At 55.5% G+C, this 15949-nt stretch overlaps 5 protein-coding genes across 5 annotated transcripts; 4 read left to right on the top strand and 1 right to left on the bottom strand.

Annotated features, from left to right (window-relative positions):
- The first annotated feature begins 320 nt into the window (after positions 1-320).
- On the top strand, positions 321-2485 carry KVR01_003004 (uncharacterized protein). Its single transcript, XM_044795019.1, has 9 exons — positions 321-587; positions 652-766; positions 818-946; positions 999-1120; positions 1175-1356; positions 1579-1597; positions 1647-1786; positions 1859-2036; positions 2104-2485. Exons 1-9 carry the CDS (start codon positions 577-579, stop codon positions 2132-2134), a joined length of 927 nt encoding a protein of 308 aa, XP_044648019.1. The 5' UTR covers positions 321-576; the 3' UTR covers positions 2135-2485.
- A 765-nt stretch (positions 2486-3250) lies between these two features.
- KVR01_004003 (uncharacterized protein) lies at positions 3251-3865 on the top strand (the record flags this gene model as incomplete). Its single annotated transcript, XM_044793171.1, has 1 exon — positions 3251-3865. One exon carries the CDS (start codon positions 3251-3253, stop codon positions 3863-3865), a length of 615 nt encoding a protein of 204 aa, XP_044649018.1.
- Positions 3866-5001: 1136 nt separating this feature from the next.
- KVR01_002601 (uncharacterized protein) lies at positions 5002-5490 on the top strand (the record flags this gene model as incomplete). Its single annotated transcript, XM_044794732.1, has 1 exon — positions 5002-5490. The coding sequence occupies one exon, from the start codon at positions 5002-5004 to the stop codon at positions 5488-5490; it is 489 nt and encodes a 162-aa protein (XP_044647616.1).
- A 1303-nt stretch (positions 5491-6793) lies between these two features.
- On the top strand, positions 6794-11695 carry KVR01_002690 (uncharacterized protein). Its single transcript, XM_044784973.1, has 3 exons — positions 6794-7509; positions 7664-8158; positions 8222-11695. The coding sequence occupies exons 1-3, from the start codon at positions 7482-7484 to the stop codon at positions 10990-10992; spliced, it is 3294 nt and encodes a 1097-aa protein (XP_044647705.1). The 5' UTR covers positions 6794-7481; the 3' UTR covers positions 10993-11695.
- Positions 11696-12427: 732 nt separating this feature from the next.
- Positions 12428-15217, bottom strand: KVR01_003569 (uncharacterized protein). Its single transcript, XM_044782793.1, has 3 exons — positions 14147-15217; positions 13887-14090; positions 12428-13814 (listed from the first exon to the last, which is right to left on the bottom strand). Exons 1-3 carry the CDS (start codon positions 14341-14343, stop codon positions 12794-12796), a joined length of 1422 nt encoding a protein of 473 aa, XP_044648584.1. The 5' UTR covers positions 14344-15217; the 3' UTR covers positions 12428-12793.
- Between the last annotated feature and the right edge of the window lie 732 nt (positions 15218-15949).

Below are 15949 nucleotides of genomic sequence, written 5' to 3'. Positions count from 1 at the left end.
TAATACCACGTCTGGCTGCATGGACGTAGCAAGACGCAAGGCAAGCCGGCGCCGATACCAAAGGGCCATGCCGGGATTGAGCTTTGGTCGGTTCTCGTGTGTTGGCGCAGGAAGCAGTTGTATGTGTGCCTTTCTTCATGCTGGCAGGAGAATATGACTGAGCTGTTTGCTGGCTCGCCCAATGCAACGTGGCATTGGTCTAAGTAGACTGGTTCGAGCTGGGCTCAATTTTCGAGGATCTCTTGTGCGATCTCTTGTGTGTGAAACTGGATGCCACTGGGATTCTCTGTCCTGGTCAGTAACTTTCCTTCTGATCTCCACCCTGCTTCACCCTAACGTCCCTGTCCGCCTAACTTGAGAAAGGAAAGAGGTATCCACACTTGCAGTACGCTGGTCTCAATGCATTTATTGGCGTGTGCAGAATGGCAATGGTCATCTCACCCAGATTCAACGTTCTTCCTGGCAGACTTTTGTGTGTTGTCGGAGCCATCGATCGCACTGAACTGGCACTAGGACGACAGAGCAAGCTCGTGAAGCATTGATACTTCTGCCGATATATGTTAACGCCGATTCCCAATGGAACCAGAGTAACTTTCCCACTGCCTGGTGGTCATACCATGAAGAAGATGCTGAGACATACGATTACAACAGTGAATCGCAAGAAATCGCTGTGCCGGATGCTTACCTGGACACAGTCGAGATCCACGGCAGGCTGTTCCAGAAACACGCACTGCAGCACAAGATATATTTCGCCCCGGTTGATGAGGTAGTTCCCCCAAGACCCCCTGTGGCTGGGTCATGCTCATGCCGCGGACAGGAAGAAGCACAGCGCCTCCAGCTTTTCCATCACGTATTCCACATCCTCTTCGATAAGAGGCTGATATTCCCTGGACCGATACCTAGCCCGCGACGCATCCTCGACTGCGGGTTTGGCTCAGCAACATGGGTCTGCAGATCCCCCATTCCGGTTATTGTATACATCTGACTCTTTTGTGAAGGCGATAGAAGTTGCGGACTCCCACCCAAGGTGTGAGGTTATCGGAGTAGACATCGCATCCCAAATGAGCCCTCCGGACCTACCTCCGAACCTATACCTAGAGGTTGACGATCTGAACCAGAGGTGATATCCAGGCCCGAATGGAACAGGAGAAGGTTGATCTGACGAAGAGGGTAGGCTTAACTTCGATCCCTCTTACTTCGACATAGTTCACAGCCGTTGCGTAGCCGGCGGGATTGACGCCGACAGGTGGGGTGACTACACGAAAGAGTTGAATCGTGTCCTAATTCCGGGAGGATGGTGCCAGATGGTCGAGGTCTATTTCAACGCGCAGTCGAACAACGGCACGCTGACGGACGGTAAGTTCAATCCAAGTTATGATGAGCCAATCAGCACCGGAGTTGTTCCTCGCCCCTCTGATCACAACCATTCCCCATTCGAAGAGTGTCGTATACCAGGAGTGTCTGCGTGAAAAGCCCATGGTCACCTCTGCGAGCGTCAGGCAGACTGAACTGTGGCATTGGCGTGTTGGCATCTGGGAAGAGGACGCGTAGGGAAGAATTGTGCTGACACTGAAGCAGGTCATGGCCTTCGGCGCTGGTAGGTTGACATTATGCCAAATGTCGGGTCAAGGATTGACAATCGACAGGTCTCAGCTGTACCTGCAGAGCATCCAACCCGAAAAGAACGGCAGGGTGGGCCTCAGGCTGGAGGAGCTCATGAGGAGCGCAGGGTTCGAAAACGTCGAAGCACGAATGATGCAATTGCCCCTGTGCGCCTGGCCGGAAGGTTCGTCCTGCAACATTGCTGCATGCTGTAATCGGTGTTGGCGGAGATGCACTGACGAGAGGCTTTGCGTAGATGCACGGGAGAAAGAGGTCGGGGCCGCGAATCGTGAGAACATGTCTCACCTCCTCAGCTCCCTGGCCATCTACCCGTTTACTGAGAGACTGGGAATGTCCATCAACGAGGTGCAGGTCCTCTTGGCCCAGGCCCGCAGAGACGCTCAGGACCCGAGCTTAAAGGCATACTTCCCGGTGTGCGTGTTGCCCACGATTCTTGGCGATCCGATAACGAGACTGACTGACTCCGGGCCGGTTTGACAGATACGTATGCATTGGCCAGAAGAAAAGATAGCAGCTGAGACGACCAAGGGCATCGACCGCCCACTCAGGTGTCCACTTTGGCAGTCGGACAATTGTTGATTGGGGTAAACCCACCATTGATGCTTCCTGACCAGCTCGGGACATGGGCGGCATGTGCGTGGATAATCGAATGGTACAAGGTGGATCTGAAGCACGGTGAGACTTCAAAGTGTTCCCCACCCTTTTGGAGTGGGAGCATTGCCTTGGATCAGAGAGCCACGGCTGGAGAAAGTGCCTCTCACTCTGAGACAGCAGTACTAGTAGTTGCTCTGCGCAAGGAAGGGACCAACAGCGTCCTCCTGCCCTATTACCCGCTTACCTGAAACCAGCATTGCAGTTGTTGCATCGAGTCAGCGCGTTCTTATAGTAATCTCAATATTAGAAACTGAGATAAGGCACATTTGTTTGAGATGACCTGGGCCATTGGCTGTAACTCGGGGAAATGACCAGAAGCAGACTTCCACGCGGACGGAGCCTTGTCCACAAGCATTATAGTGGACCATCCGGACAGCACTCACTGTCAAACCATCTATATGTGTGTATAATCCTCTAGTATCAATTTCCCCACAGAACGACCTCTTATAGAAGACATGTGGGTAATCTCGTAAGACAACCTCTTATTCGTTCAACAGCCCCCTTGTGGAATAGCCTCCCTTTGACAACTCTTCCGTGAACAGCCTTCGACAGTGCCACTTATACAATGTACATAGATAGCAGGTGAGCAACTCACATGGATGCCGCAATGATGGCCTCTGGCCTCTGGCCTCTCGCCTCTACGTGTGGCTGTGTCGCTGTGATAATGTACTTATGCACGCGAAGACAGCCAGAGTAGTGAGCGCACAGTACCTCGGCCACCACGTGGGTGCAAGGGTAGCTCGCAGTGGAGCTCAACGGGCGGGAGGAGCTGGAGTGTCCAGGGGGGTGGCCAGAGCTCCAAGCTCAGGTTCGAATTTTCTCCATAACCAATTGACGGTTTTGTCACTCCATCCACAGCAACAACCATTGCCATTCCATTGTAACACCACCGCACCATATCGATCACTCCCACGGCAACAGCCGGAACAGAGAGATCAGTCAAGACCCTGCTCACCAACGCATCGTAGGAATAATGGCCACCAACTTCTCGAGTCGCGCCATCACCAGGCTTGCATCAACACAATTGAGACACTCATCCCCCAGACTCGCCGCTGGCTCCAGATGCCTGCAGACATGTCGACAGTACTCCGCCGAGGCCTCTCCGGCATCACCGCCGCTCCTGGCCAAGATCAAGACTGATCTCAAGACTGCGATGAGGGCGAAAGACGCCGCGCGACTGTCGGTTCTGAGGACAGTCCTGTCCGCAACCAACAACGCCGCCAAGACATCCTCCCCGATCAAGACCGACGTGCAGCTCGTACAGCTGCTGAGGAAGACGGCTCGCGGCAACCAAGAAGCGGCCGAGGAGGCTCGGGCAGCTGGCAGGGAGGACCTTATCGAGAAAGAGGAGGCTCAGGTCAAGATCATCGACGAGTACATCGCGGCCAGCGGGGTGCAGTCCCTCAGCCAGGACGAGATGAGGGCGATCGTGGAGAAGGTCCTCTCAGAGGTGAAGAGTGAGGGCGTGGACGACAAGAAGGCTTTCGGCGAGCTCCTCAAGCGATTGACGACCACAGGCGGCCCCCTTGATGGCAAAGAAGTCGACCGGAGCGAAATTGCAAAAATCGCCAAGGAGCTGACCAAGTAAACACCCTCCTGGACACGACAATCGCCGGCAGAGGCACCCGGCACCGATACTGTGTTGGAACCGGTGTAGACTATCTTCTGTATGAGACTACCCGAGCGTAGATTGGATGTGAAAATCGCAGTATCGGGAAATTCTCCCCTTTCCACCCAACCAGACAGACACAACAACACCTAGTATGAAGGTGCGATTTGGTCTAGACCCGCTCACAGGGCATCTCGGATCCGGAGTAACGGAGTCACGGCCGGCCGACCTATCACGACAGGGGCCCCGAGGACCCGAAAACGACTGCCGCCGAACGTGCACTTGGCAATGTCATGACGCTGCAGGCACGTGTGTGCGATACGAGAGGTTTGTCCGAGTCAGCGAATCTTGATCCAGACTCAGCTGCAAGCTCGACCTGGATCAACATGATAGGCTGTCGCCCCTAGGGCTAGCACACGTGTAGTCAACCCGTCCCATGCCTGCGCTCGTGGATCGGCTCCTCCTCCTTCGCTGTATGGCCATATGGTTCTTCTTGCCATTCGGTTGGCTCGGATCGTCGATGCCTACGGTGTTTCGAGCGCACAGTCACGGAGATTAAGGTCCAGAGCACCATCGCATGGCTGTCAGTCATGCACTTGCCGGGGAAGATTGACGTGCACCCAGGCGATCTGCAGGCCAAGCTCAACTATGATCGGCTAGGCCTACCTTGATCGTTGTTTTGTTTCGGAGCAAATGACCACATTACAAGGTTTACATGGAGCACCACAGTATTGTGGTTCGGTTGTCGTCCTTGCCTGGAACGTCTGCCAGCGCTAGGGCGACTCCAGGAGCAGCATTTAATGAGGACCGCGGAGCCCCTCACTCCAATTATCCTCCCCATGGGCTGACATCGTCCCACTTATTCACTCTTGGAACGGGATGCTGCAGTTTCTCGTGCAACCCGACCTGCAATTGCTCCGGTACTGTGGTCCCAACCCCAGCTGCCACTGGCGCTGCCTTTCACAACCCTTGAATATAAATGCGGCCTGAGGCGACCCTCTCCGGGCGTTTGATACTAAAGGGGCTACTTCCCACACCAGAGGCACGAGCCTGAGCCTTGTGCATATTGCTCAACCTAGCCTTGCTTTTGTCTTGACATTGGTCACGACCAGATCATGGCCATGGAACAACAATTCTTCCCAACGAGTGTCGACTTCTTGGCGTCCCCAGACCCAGAAGCTCGAGGAAGAAAACGACGGAGAGACCCAATCCACGTAACCTTCAGCAGGCCTCAGCACAACCCATCTACGGGGTCTACACTCCGAGGACGGTGCCGACACCGATCTCCTTCAAGGCTAGCTGTCGCGTCCCGCACAAACTCTCGTGGCGTGAGAGACGTCTCGCCATCCACGTCTAAGCGGCGGCTTGTCGCCGTGATTACACTATTGCCTGAGAACCACAGACGGAGCAAGAGCCCATCCAGATCGCGGCCGGGTGGGGAGCTCTCTGCCAAGCGGAGGCGACAGAGGACTCAGAGCCGGAGCAGGCCGTACGATGAGAAAGAAACGTTCTCTCCGATGACGCAGCCACCTGGCACAACCATTGGGTCGGGCTTCCTCTTTGCCCAGGAAAATGAAAAAGATGATATTTCCGGTGCATTATGACGAGGTAGTGAGGCTGGCTGGCAGGGCCTGAGACAAAGCCACAGTCGACAAGGAATACCAGCAAGGGTTATAAGATATTGCCCAGGTTGATGTTCAAGCCCGGCGTCCGTTCCGATCAGATGATTATCTGAGGGAGTTCAAAAGTTTGCGAGGCATGGGGACTGCAAGGCAAGGCCTTCCGATAATGCGCTTACCGGTGCGTGCGACAAGGACAAAAGTCAGGCGGAGGTGCCTCGAGAACATCTGAAGATGAGCACACTTTTTTATTCACTGGATCAGGATGCCGGTCAACTCATACGAAGTGTCAGGATAATTGGAGACTCTCAGCAGACCAATACGGTGGAACCCCGACAGGCAGCGCACGTGCTAACAGCTGAAGGCAGCAGAGTGCTTGGCAAGCCCCTGGTGAGGGTCGACAAAGAGCGTGGCATTGTTGCGGACGGTTCGCATATATAGTGTCTTGAGGCGGCAAAAGAGGCGGGGCCAGCCACTGGACCACCCGAGGTGGTCACAAGGACAAGCATGACCGGTCCAAGAGACAGGATTGCATGGTAACAAATCAGTGCAGAGGATGTGTACAGTATCAGTCAACGCCACACAAATAAATCTTCTTCGTCATCTCTGTTCTATCTTTGATTCAAGCTCTTCTATCACTCCCCACGGGAATGGAAGTGCCATTATCAGTAAGACAAGTAAGTGATTGATATGCATGTTGGCCAATGAGTCCTTGCAGTGGAGGTGACGTTCGTGGATAACTCATTTTCTATTGGTCACATGGACAGGATGGAGTGGTCACTTGGCCAAGGGGTTGATATCCTCAACCCGAATCTGCAAAACGCAGACGGTCAGCTGACGACCAAGCTCGTTGTATGTTGGGAGGTGGAGGAGTCGAGGTGGAAAAGGGTGTGTCGATGAGCACGACGACAACATTTGAACCTCGTTCATGATCCTGCCACGACATGGTTGTCACGCTGCCCGTGGCCAGAGGGCAATTAATGAAAATGCAGATACGCCTTGAGAGTGCAGGCCCTATCCAGATGTCTACGACAGAGACACAGGGCTGAGCCCAGACAGTAAACTAAGTGCTCCGTAGGCGGGAGGTATTTCGGCAGTGTACAAGGTGGAGACATGCTCCCACTCTCCAGTTTCTGAGTGGCACGTGCGCGATGAGTGTTTACTTTGGGTCTAGGCTGCCCAGCCTGCTGCACGGCTGTGGGAATGGTGGGGTCCTCAAGGAAGGCTTTCCGCTCTCCGCGCGAGTCTTTGACTGCATCATGTGCCAGGCCGGGGCATTTAGCGCGTCTCGCGATTTCCTCTTTCTTGTCTCTCATCAGGGCTGATGCGGACGACCATTGTAGATAGAGCTGTCGACTCATCGGATATCCCCCCCTTCCCCCTTCGCATCGTCCGTCCGTTGGCTTCGAAATGAATGCTCCGTCTTGGGCTCGCTGACGCATCCACCGTGCTTCTCCCTACGTAATTTTTTCCCCTTCATCTCTTCATTGCTGGCAGCGGCAGTCACTCGCTTCAGGGTCCTTCTGCCTTGCGCCGCACTGCTGGTGCAGCACGGCACAATCGCAAGCAGCCATACCTGAGGGACTTCACATCCAAACCGTAAGGCTCGCTTCATTTTAGACGGCCTCGCGCCTCGTCTGCCCCTCTCGACCTCTGCTGGCTCTTTTCTCTTTTATTCCCTCCCTCGCGTGCGGGCCTTTGGTTTGATGGGGCAGTTTTGCATCGAGGTCGCTTTCCTAGATCCCCAACAAGAGGCAAGACGCAAGCCTGTCGCCCGCCGTGACAAATCCTCCGTGACCCCCACGTCGAGAACCAACATACCATAAGCCCTCGACTACCTCTCCGCCCTGCCTTGTGATGACGGGTCCGGCCTTCAACTTCTTAATTTGATCCCCAACCCGTGCACCCACCCTCCTGGGAAGGTGTCACTGTCACCGCCCTGGACGTACGACTCCAAGGCCAGGTCCAGTGTCATCATGGCCTCGAGAAACCACCTCCCAAATGGTACTTTACATCTCCCCCCCCCAAACCTTCCCCAGGCCTGTCTCTGAGATGCATGGAGCATCTCTTGATTTGGGATAGCTACATGAGAATGCGCCCCTTTGCCATGTTTTACAGGAAACTTGTACATCTGATCTGACTATTAAATACCATCAAGGCCAACCCACCACCCCCCAGTTGCAGTCTTGGGACGCTGCTGCTTTGCTGAACCCAAAGGCGGCCGTCTCGGCCCAGCAGGCCGGGCCTTCCTCGCTACCCTCTCGGCCGCCCTCGAATGGGCCTCACACTGCCAATAACCATGCGCCCCAGGTCTCATTTCAGTTCTCGACCCCCGACGCTACCGAAAACTTCCATTCACATCCTCCTCGACCATCCATGACCCCAGACGGCACAGCAACCCCACGACAGTCGACTCCGAACGGTATGAGCTCCATGAGCTCCATGATAGAGCGCATGAATAATGTGCAAGATCGTAGTACCGTGCCGGTGGCGAAGCGACGCAGGATTGGCGAGGACCACGCGTCCAGGAATGGCTTCCACGGCAATGGCGGCAGTGGCATATTATCTGGCTACGTGAAGCAGAAACAACAAGAGGGCCAAGCCACTCCTTCCGTCACACCGCGTTCACAAAGCACTGTTGATCTAACTGGGGGTATTTGGCCATCCTTCCCATTTTGGACTTTGTGGTCCTGGACTCGTTGCTGACGGAAAATAGGGGACGACGATGACGAACTTGTCGAGGTCAAAGACCCCAGAGAACAAGAAGTTTGCTACGGTATGGTTGGGGGAGCCTTGGTTAATTGCCACATCGTTCCCTCGCCAAAGCCGGGGTCCCGAACCTTTGCGCCTGGTAGCTGGCCTCAAGTCAAGGTCGTCCTGAGGAGGATTACGGGGGACAGATCCAAGACTATCGAGGTATACGATCATACAAGGACGACCATTGGGAAATTGGACGACAGGACTGCCCACGGGCTCGCCCCGCTCCTCGATGCGAACGTGCTCGCCCTTCGAACTGATGTCATGATCGGCATACGACGACGTCTTCCTGGAGAGGAGGCTGGTCAGCCTATATCTAAGTCGTATCCTCTCCAACTGATGGTGTACGGGAAGTTCAAATACGCGAAAACCGTCGGTTCAAACCTTGAAAAGGCAGGCTTGAACCTTCTGAGCCCTACGAGGGTCGACCAAGGTGTTCGAGTCTTCAACCCTCTGGCCAAGGAGAATCGACCTGCCGCAGCTCCTAGAACCTACGCAAACCCCGCACCCCCTCCTGTTGCGCGAACCGAAGAAGAGATCCGATCCGATGTGCTCAGCGTCTTTGATTCATTGAAGGAAACAGAGGACCTGCCCGAGCAGGAGCCAGACGACCGCATACTGACTCCGCTTCTGAAGCACCAGAAGCAGGCTCTACAATTCATGACCGGGCGAGAGGACACGTCGAACATGGTGGATGAGCTGTGGCAGAAGCGGACTGACGCCCGCGGGCAGCTCACATACTACAACGTCATCACCAACGAGCAATCCCGCCGGGCACCCGTCAAGGCCCTAGGGGGCATTCTTGCGGATATGATGGGCCTGGGGAAGACTCTGAGTGTCTTGTCACTTATCACATCTACGGTTCACGCGTCGCTGCAGTGGGTTCAGGCGGAGCCCGTAGTGCACTCTGCGGAGGACAAGCGGCCGCCGAGCCAACTCCCAGACAGCTTCGCTCCACCGAAGCCTGAGTCCTTGGGTCTGACAAAACCGAAGAAGAACTCAAAGGCCACGCTTCTCATCTGTCCTCTGAGTACGGTCACGAACTGGGAAGAACAGATCAAACAGCATGTGCGGCCGAACTCGTTGTCATATCATATCTATCACGGACCCCACCGGATCAAGGATTCTGAGAGACTGGCCGAATACGACCTGGTCATTACGACCTACGGGTCTGTCTCAAGTGAGCTCAATGCGCGCTTCGCTAACAAGCGGGGCCCTCACCCACTCGAGGACATCGGGTGGTTCAGAATTGTGCTTGATGAGGCCCATATGATAAGAGAGCAGTCGACGCTACAGTTCAAGGCTATATGTAGGCTTCAGGCGAACCGTCGATGGGCTGTGACTGGCACACCGGTACAGAACAAGCTCGAAGATCTTGCCGCTCTGCTCGCCTTCCTGCGCATCAAGCCGTTTGACGATCGGACCAAGTTCAATCAGTATATCGTTGCTCCCTTCAAGCTCTGCGACCCTGACATTGTCCCGAAGCTTCGCATTCTCGTTGACACGATCACTTTGCGACGTCAAAAGGACAAGATTAACTTGCCAAAGCGCTACGATACGATTGTCAAATTGCAGTTCTCCAGCGACGAGCGACGCATGTATGATGCGTTCGAGAAAGACGCCCAGGTTCGTGTGAACGTCCTGGCTGGTCAGCGCGAGCGTATGGTTGGCGGGAAGACATACATCCACATTCTGCAGGCAATCCTGCGCCTCCGTCTGTTCTGTTCTGGCGGGAAGCACCTTCTGAACGAGGACGATTTGAGACTCCTCGAGGGCCTGACACAAGAATCCCCCATTGACCTCGACAGCGACGATGATGATGATAAGCAGGCGCTCACTGAAAATCAAGCGTACGACATGTTCAACCTCATGAGAGACACAAACGGCGACAACTGCATAGGATGCAATCAAAAGTTAGGCGCCAAGGAGGGCGCAGATATTGAATCAGAGCGCCAGGAGGAGGTCATCGGACACATGACGCCTTGTTTTCACCTGATCTGTACTTCTTGCATCAAGGAAATCGAGGGCGCCTGTGCCTGTGGGCATGCCCTTAACAGTCTTGTCGCTCTGCGTTTGACCAGGACCAACCAGGAGCACGATGCCCGCGCTGAAGCTAAGGGCCGCGATGCAAGTGGTGGCAAGGGGATCAAGGATTACTCCGGCCCCAACACCAAGGTCAGGTATCTTATCGAGGAACTCAAGAAATGGCGGGTTAAGGGCGAGGCCACCCCAGATGAGCCACCCTACAAGTCCGTGGTCTTTTCCCAGTGGACGACGAACCTAGATTTGATCCAATTGGCCCTCGAGGCGGAGGGAATTGTTTTCGTCCGCCTGGATGGAAAGATGTCCCGTACGGCCCGGACCCGAGCCATGGACAACTTCCGCGAGGACCCCAACGTCCAGGTGATTCTCGTCTCCATCACCGCGGGTGGACTGGGCCTTAACCTCACCTCCGGGAACTCGGTCTATATCATGGAACCGCTGTTCAACCCGGCAGCAGAGGCGCAGGCCATCGACCGTGTTCACCGTCTGGGCCAGAAGCGCGAGGTCCACTGCGTGCGACTGATCATGGAGGCGTCCTTCGAGGAGAAGATGCGCGTGCTGCAGGAAAAGAAGATGAAGCTTGCTTCCCTCAGCATGGACCGCGAAAAGGGCGTTGGCGGCGGTCAGCTTACCAAGTCGGAGGCGGCTAAGCAGAGACTGATGGATCTGCGCAGCCTTTTCAAGTGAGGCAAACGGGTCTTTTACGGACATGCCCTTCCAGCTGGCTTCTCTGGGCGGCCACCATTTCCAGTGGCGCGTCGCCCCTGTTCACTATTCGCTTGATGATTTTGCTGTTTTTAATCCGCAGAACTGTCGTCCTTGCCGCCCATAATATCGATCACAATCAGGGCTCTCCGGAAACTCGTCGAAACGGCGTTTCCGGTCTAATGGCAGTGGCTGATGACAGACCGGTTGAGGTTCTGCGCTCATCAAATTTGCATCCCTGATTTTTTTCTTCTTCTCTAGAGTCCACTTTCTGGGAGGCCGGCGGCGGGATTATGCCGTCCGGCCGTCACGCATCATACCCTCGGTGGGTTCAGGTGGTGTTCCGGGACGGGGGCGGGGGCGTCTTGATCACACACGGTCGGGTAGAGGAGAAAGGTCTGCGTTTTCTTCCCGGATAAGGTCGGCCGGCCATCACGGTTTACTGCCGGGGCCGCTTGTGTTTGCAGTTTCTTTTCATGCATCATAGAGGTCTCTTCACACGGTGCATTTTAATATGGCAGCTGGGAGAGAAAGGGCCGGCTGGTAGTCTCCAGGTACGGACAGGCAGCTAGCTAGCTGGGTGATATGGGTCGCCCTCGGGGCCGGCCACCACCCACCCCGTGCCGCACCAGGCAGGCACGTATTTACATTTTGAGGGGACATGGTCAGGGATGAGACATAGATACCCCATGAGATTCAATGAGATCAACCCGTTTGCTACTCACGACTCTTGTTGATGAGTCGAGAAGACACTTGGGATCTGGCTTGAATTGTGTGATCTTTTCGGAGACAGAGGCTAAGACAGACCCATTTCCAACACGATCATGCGAGGATGTCAAATAGGACACTTATTCCCGGGAAACAACAAGGAGCGCCTTGTCCGCGGTCTTCAATCTGATCCCGACTGTACCAGGCCCCCGGCCGCGCGTTTCCCGGAAAGATGATGTGGATCCCCCGTCTTCCCGGAAGTAGTGGTACTCACTTTCACTTCCGGGAATACAAGCTGTGTTCGGCTTGATACTTGGGCTTCTTGGGTCCCGCCTCTTATGGATTTACCAGGTTGGATTCGTGTCAAGTGGCCAAAATCCCGGACAAAGATATTCCCCGCCCGAGTAGAAAGGGCATCGGTCTCGGTGGGAAGGCTTTAAGCTGGAGAGTTGTCCGAGATGGATGGACTGAAGAAGGCATTTAAGATCCTACGTCCGAAAATGGACGTCAAGTTATCATCACTACGAACTTCTCACTCGAATGACGTCCCGATCAAAAGCACCAATTACGCTCTCCGAGCACGATTTAGGAGATAGGGTTCTCACTGTCTATCTTTCACATGCTACTGTATGATACTTCGCTTAGTGCAATTACACGCTAGGACACAAGTAGTCTCTCCATAATCCACAGCGCGATGGAAGCAATAAGATGGGCCGAAAATGACCTTGTTCTTCATGATGAGAAGACTATCTGCTATGCTCTTGCTGGTGGACAGACCCAAACATCTGACGGTGCGTCCCTGATTGTATTCCGGACAAAATAAATGCGCTCAAAACTCCGCCTTTCCATTACCCGGTAAAACCCTTGAACGCCTCTAAACCCAATCTTTTGCGAGAAAAAGCAGCGGTGCCAGAGAACGACAGAGAGAGCCCGTGCGGCATAACCCGAACGATCGTCACCGTGTCGTGGTGGCGCTAGCCGCGACGGGAACACCATCCCCGCAGCAGTACCACCCGGGGCAGTTTCTCTCCCCTCGCTGACTCGGGGAGGGTGCGAAATCAAATCCTTCGCACGCTCATGCAGCATCAGCGCTCGCAACAGGCATGGGGACCTTTGTTGGCTGATTGCCGGCACGGATGATGCGGTTGCCTGACGAATCGTTGACATACGACACGTCCTTGTTCTCCATCTGGGCGCGCTTCCAGATCTCAACCTCGCAGCCTCCGCGGAGGACACCGACACGCATCGTGCTGAGCAGGTTGTGGGCAGCGTTGGAGTGGAGGTAGACACCACCATTAAAGATGGCAGTGGCATCCTTTCCAATGCCTGAGGAGATGAGGGCCTTGCCACCGGGGTGGTCCTTGATGAAGTCGGTCACGTCGTGGATGACACCGGCGATAGCGACAAGGCCCCTGCCGTTCTTGGCCTGCTCGACGTAGTCGTCCCAGTCGATGACAGGCAGCTGCTCAAGAGGCACGCCCCAGTCAAGCTTGACCCGCTTCTGGTCAAGCTTCTTCTGCTGCTGCTGCAGACGGCCCTTCTCGATCTCGTTCTGGCGGAAGGTCTTGAGGTCGGAGGCAAGGCCGAGCTGCTTCCAGAGCCAGATGGACCACTTGGTAGGGTCGTACTGCCACCAGCTGATTGCGTTACGGTAATCGGAGGGGAACTCGTGGTGGAAGTTGTGGTATCCCTCGCCGAGGGTAACGAGGGCGGTCACGACGTGGTCCCTGGGGCTGTTGCGGTCATCGAAGGGCTGATCTCCGAGCCAGTGGGCCAAACTGTTGACACAGAAGGTTGCCTGCTGGACGAAGAAAATGCGGAGGATGCCGGCGTACACGTAGCCACCCCACCAGTCACCCCAGCCGAGACCGGCGACCAAGGTCGGGAAGACGACGCCCATGAAGATGACGGACTTGATGAAGTTCAGGTGCTGCCAGACGACGACGGGGTCCTCGTTGAGGTCGGTGATGTCGGTTCGGCCGATTCGCTTGGGGTTCTGCTTCATGACCATCCAGCCAATGTGGCTGTACATCAGGCCCTTCCTCACAGAGTAGGGGTCCTTGACGGTGTCGGTGTAACGGTGGTGGGCACGGTGGCTGTGTATTTTGGTCAGTATGTTTGTTGCTGATGGTCAAACGAAAAACAGTGCTTGGGAATTTTCAGCTTACTCCCTAGACCACCATCGGATAGAACCCTCGACGGCACCGGCTCCAACGGCAGCGAGGTAAATCCGGAGAGGCAGGGAAGCCTTGTAACTGCGGTGTGCCCATAGACGATGGTAGCCGGCGGTGATTCCGAGGCCGGTGTTGAAGTAGTAGACGACGGACCAGACGGCGGTCTTGAATTGCAGAGGCACCCAGTAGGTGGAAATTCTGATTCCAAGGTTAGTCACTCTTGTCTTTGCACAGGGGCGATTAGGGAGACTGACAATCCCAGCAGAGGTACGATGATGATGAAGGTGACGTTGAGCCAGTTGACGTGCTTGTGCCAGTTCTTGAGCGTGATGGGCTGCTCAGTGATGTGAGGCTTCTTCATGTCATAGGCCTTTCCACGAGCGGGCTTGTAGTCGCTGGTGCCATCAGGCTGGACCTGGGCGGGGACCTGGGCCGCTGATGCGGAGGCCATGTTGGGCGAGGTGGTGTTGTGCGGACGGCGAAGGGTGTAAAGGTCCAAGGCGAGCCTCCCTCGGTGTGGTGTGGGAATACCCAGAACACCTGAGGTTCTGAAGGTACCAACGGCGGCTTAAAAAGATGGGTGGGGGTTGGTGATTTGGGTCAAGAAGGAAAGAAACTGACACAACCGGCCAGCAAGCGGAATGGCGGGAAAAAGGTACCAGAGGGCGTGGAGCTTTATTATTATTCAAGACCCAAGCAGCAAACGGTCTTGTTGGGAATTGAGGATGCGGCAGGGGCGAATGGAACCGCGGGGGAGTGGAGCTTCCCAAGTCGGACAACGGCCCAGGTCCAGTTCCCTGGAAATCCTGTGCTCGTTTTGTCTGCTTCCGTTTTGTTGGTGGGTCCAAGAGATGCAGATGCTGCACAGCTTTTTTCCCACCCCTCGTGCCGATATCCACCGGGACAACTTACGCACAACAGCAAAGCAAGTACTTGTCAAGTGGCAAAGGGAACGGCAGGGAACGCCGAGGCCCGGGGACAGAGGGCAGGAGGAGGGCTCTCGCAGAGTCACCTCGCTCCCTGGCCGCCTGGCCGTGGATCTGATGGATATTCACCTCCCTTGTGGCAACCATCTGCCTGCCAACCTGCGTTGCACATGATGGCACACCATGCGCACGAGCTCATGCACAAAACACAGATCCAGGTGTGCGGGAGTGCGGGAGTGCAGGTGTGCAGGCGGAGGCCCGCGGAAGGGGACGGCAACTTTCACAAGACGGGCTCGAATGCAAATCTGGGGCACGCACAACAACGAGCCGAGGCTGACGGGGCGGTGGTGGTCATTGTCACTGTCATCCCGATCCAGCCCAGCCTGACAGGCAGACAGGATGCCCGAGATTCCGACTGATATCAGGCGTGTAGTGTAGACTACCGGTGTTTGTTCCTGGCCCCAGGGACGGTAATTCCCAACAAGTTGGGTCCTGTTGGGGAAGGGCAGGGGACGCACGCACCAGCCAAGACATGACGACCCCCACCCTTGCCGCTTTGCAGGGATCAGAGCTCAGCCCTGCCATTGAAATTCTGCCGTCTCTCTGTGTCTCTGGACCCCTGTCCTGCGGGCCTGGCAGCCTCTTCTCCAGGTCTGCCTCCGACTCTGTCTTGCCTCGGCGGAATGGGACCGGGTCGTGACCACCTGGCACCCACCCTGTCAGACCCGATAAGCCGAGCTGTTATTACCAGAGGATTTTGGACCATCTGGCTTGGGTGTGCGGGCGCCAATTGCACCGTGGCCATTGCATCATCACGGGAGCCGCACCTCGACCGTTACAGACATGACGTGAAGCCGACGATGGACTTACTGGCTTCCTGGCTAGCTACTATAGTGACAGCGACTGACTCTACACTAGAGAACAGACCGGGCCCTGGCAGGTAGCCAGACACAGCTTGACATACAGACAACATGGCACGCCAGCAACACGCATGGGCTCCAACATTCTCGATCAGGATCGACGAGGTGAGCAAATAAGAGTCACCTGGTCGCTGGCCCAGAACAACCTCCCTCGCCTCCGACCTTGTGGGTGGGTGGCGACAAAACCCCAAATGAAGCAATACCAGCGTTG

Source organism: Diaporthe batatas (genome assembly GCF_019321695.1).
Source record: "Diaporthe batatas strain CRI 302-4 chromosome Unknown Contig00003, whole genome shotgun sequence".
Taxonomy (NCBI): Eukaryota; Fungi; Ascomycota; class Sordariomycetes; order Diaporthales; family Diaporthaceae; genus Diaporthe; species Diaporthe batatas.
Note: the sequence above shows the minus strand (reverse complement) of the source record. Positions and strands in the feature narration are given on the sequence as shown.

Bases quoted from the DNA above. Each gene is read 5' to 3' on its own strand.
- KVR01_003569 (XM_044782793.1), bottom strand. From the start codon at position 14,343: ATGGCCTCCGCATCAGCGGCCCAGGTCCCCGCCCAGGTCCAGCCTGAT. The intron at 14,091-14,146 runs GTCAGTCTCCCT...CCTTGGAATCAG, and splicing joins ATCGTACCTCTGCTGGGATT to AATTTCCACCTACTGGGTGC. The intron at 13,815-13,886 runs GTAAGCTGAAAA...CAAAATACACAG, and splicing joins ATCCGATGGTGGTCTAGGGA to CCACCGTGCCCACCACCGTT.
- KVR01_003004 (XM_044795019.1), top strand. The intron at 947-998 runs GTCTGCAGATCC...TCTTTTGTGAAG, and splicing joins GGTTTGGCTCAGCAACATGG to GCGATAGAAGTTGCGGACTC. The intron at 1,121-1,174 runs GTGATATCCAGG...CGAAGAGGGTAG, and splicing joins GTTGACGATCTGAACCAGAG to GCTTAACTTCGATCCCTCTT.
- KVR01_002690 (XM_044784973.1), top strand. From the start codon at position 7,482: ATGGCCTCGAGAAACCACCTCCCAAATG. The intron at 7,510-7,663 runs GTACTTTACATC...AATACCATCAAG, and splicing joins GAGAAACCACCTCCCAAATG to GCCAACCCACCACCCCCCAG. The intron at 8,159-8,221 runs GTATTTGGCCAT...GACGGAAAATAG, and splicing joins CACTGTTGATCTAACTGGGG to GGGACGACGATGACGAACTT.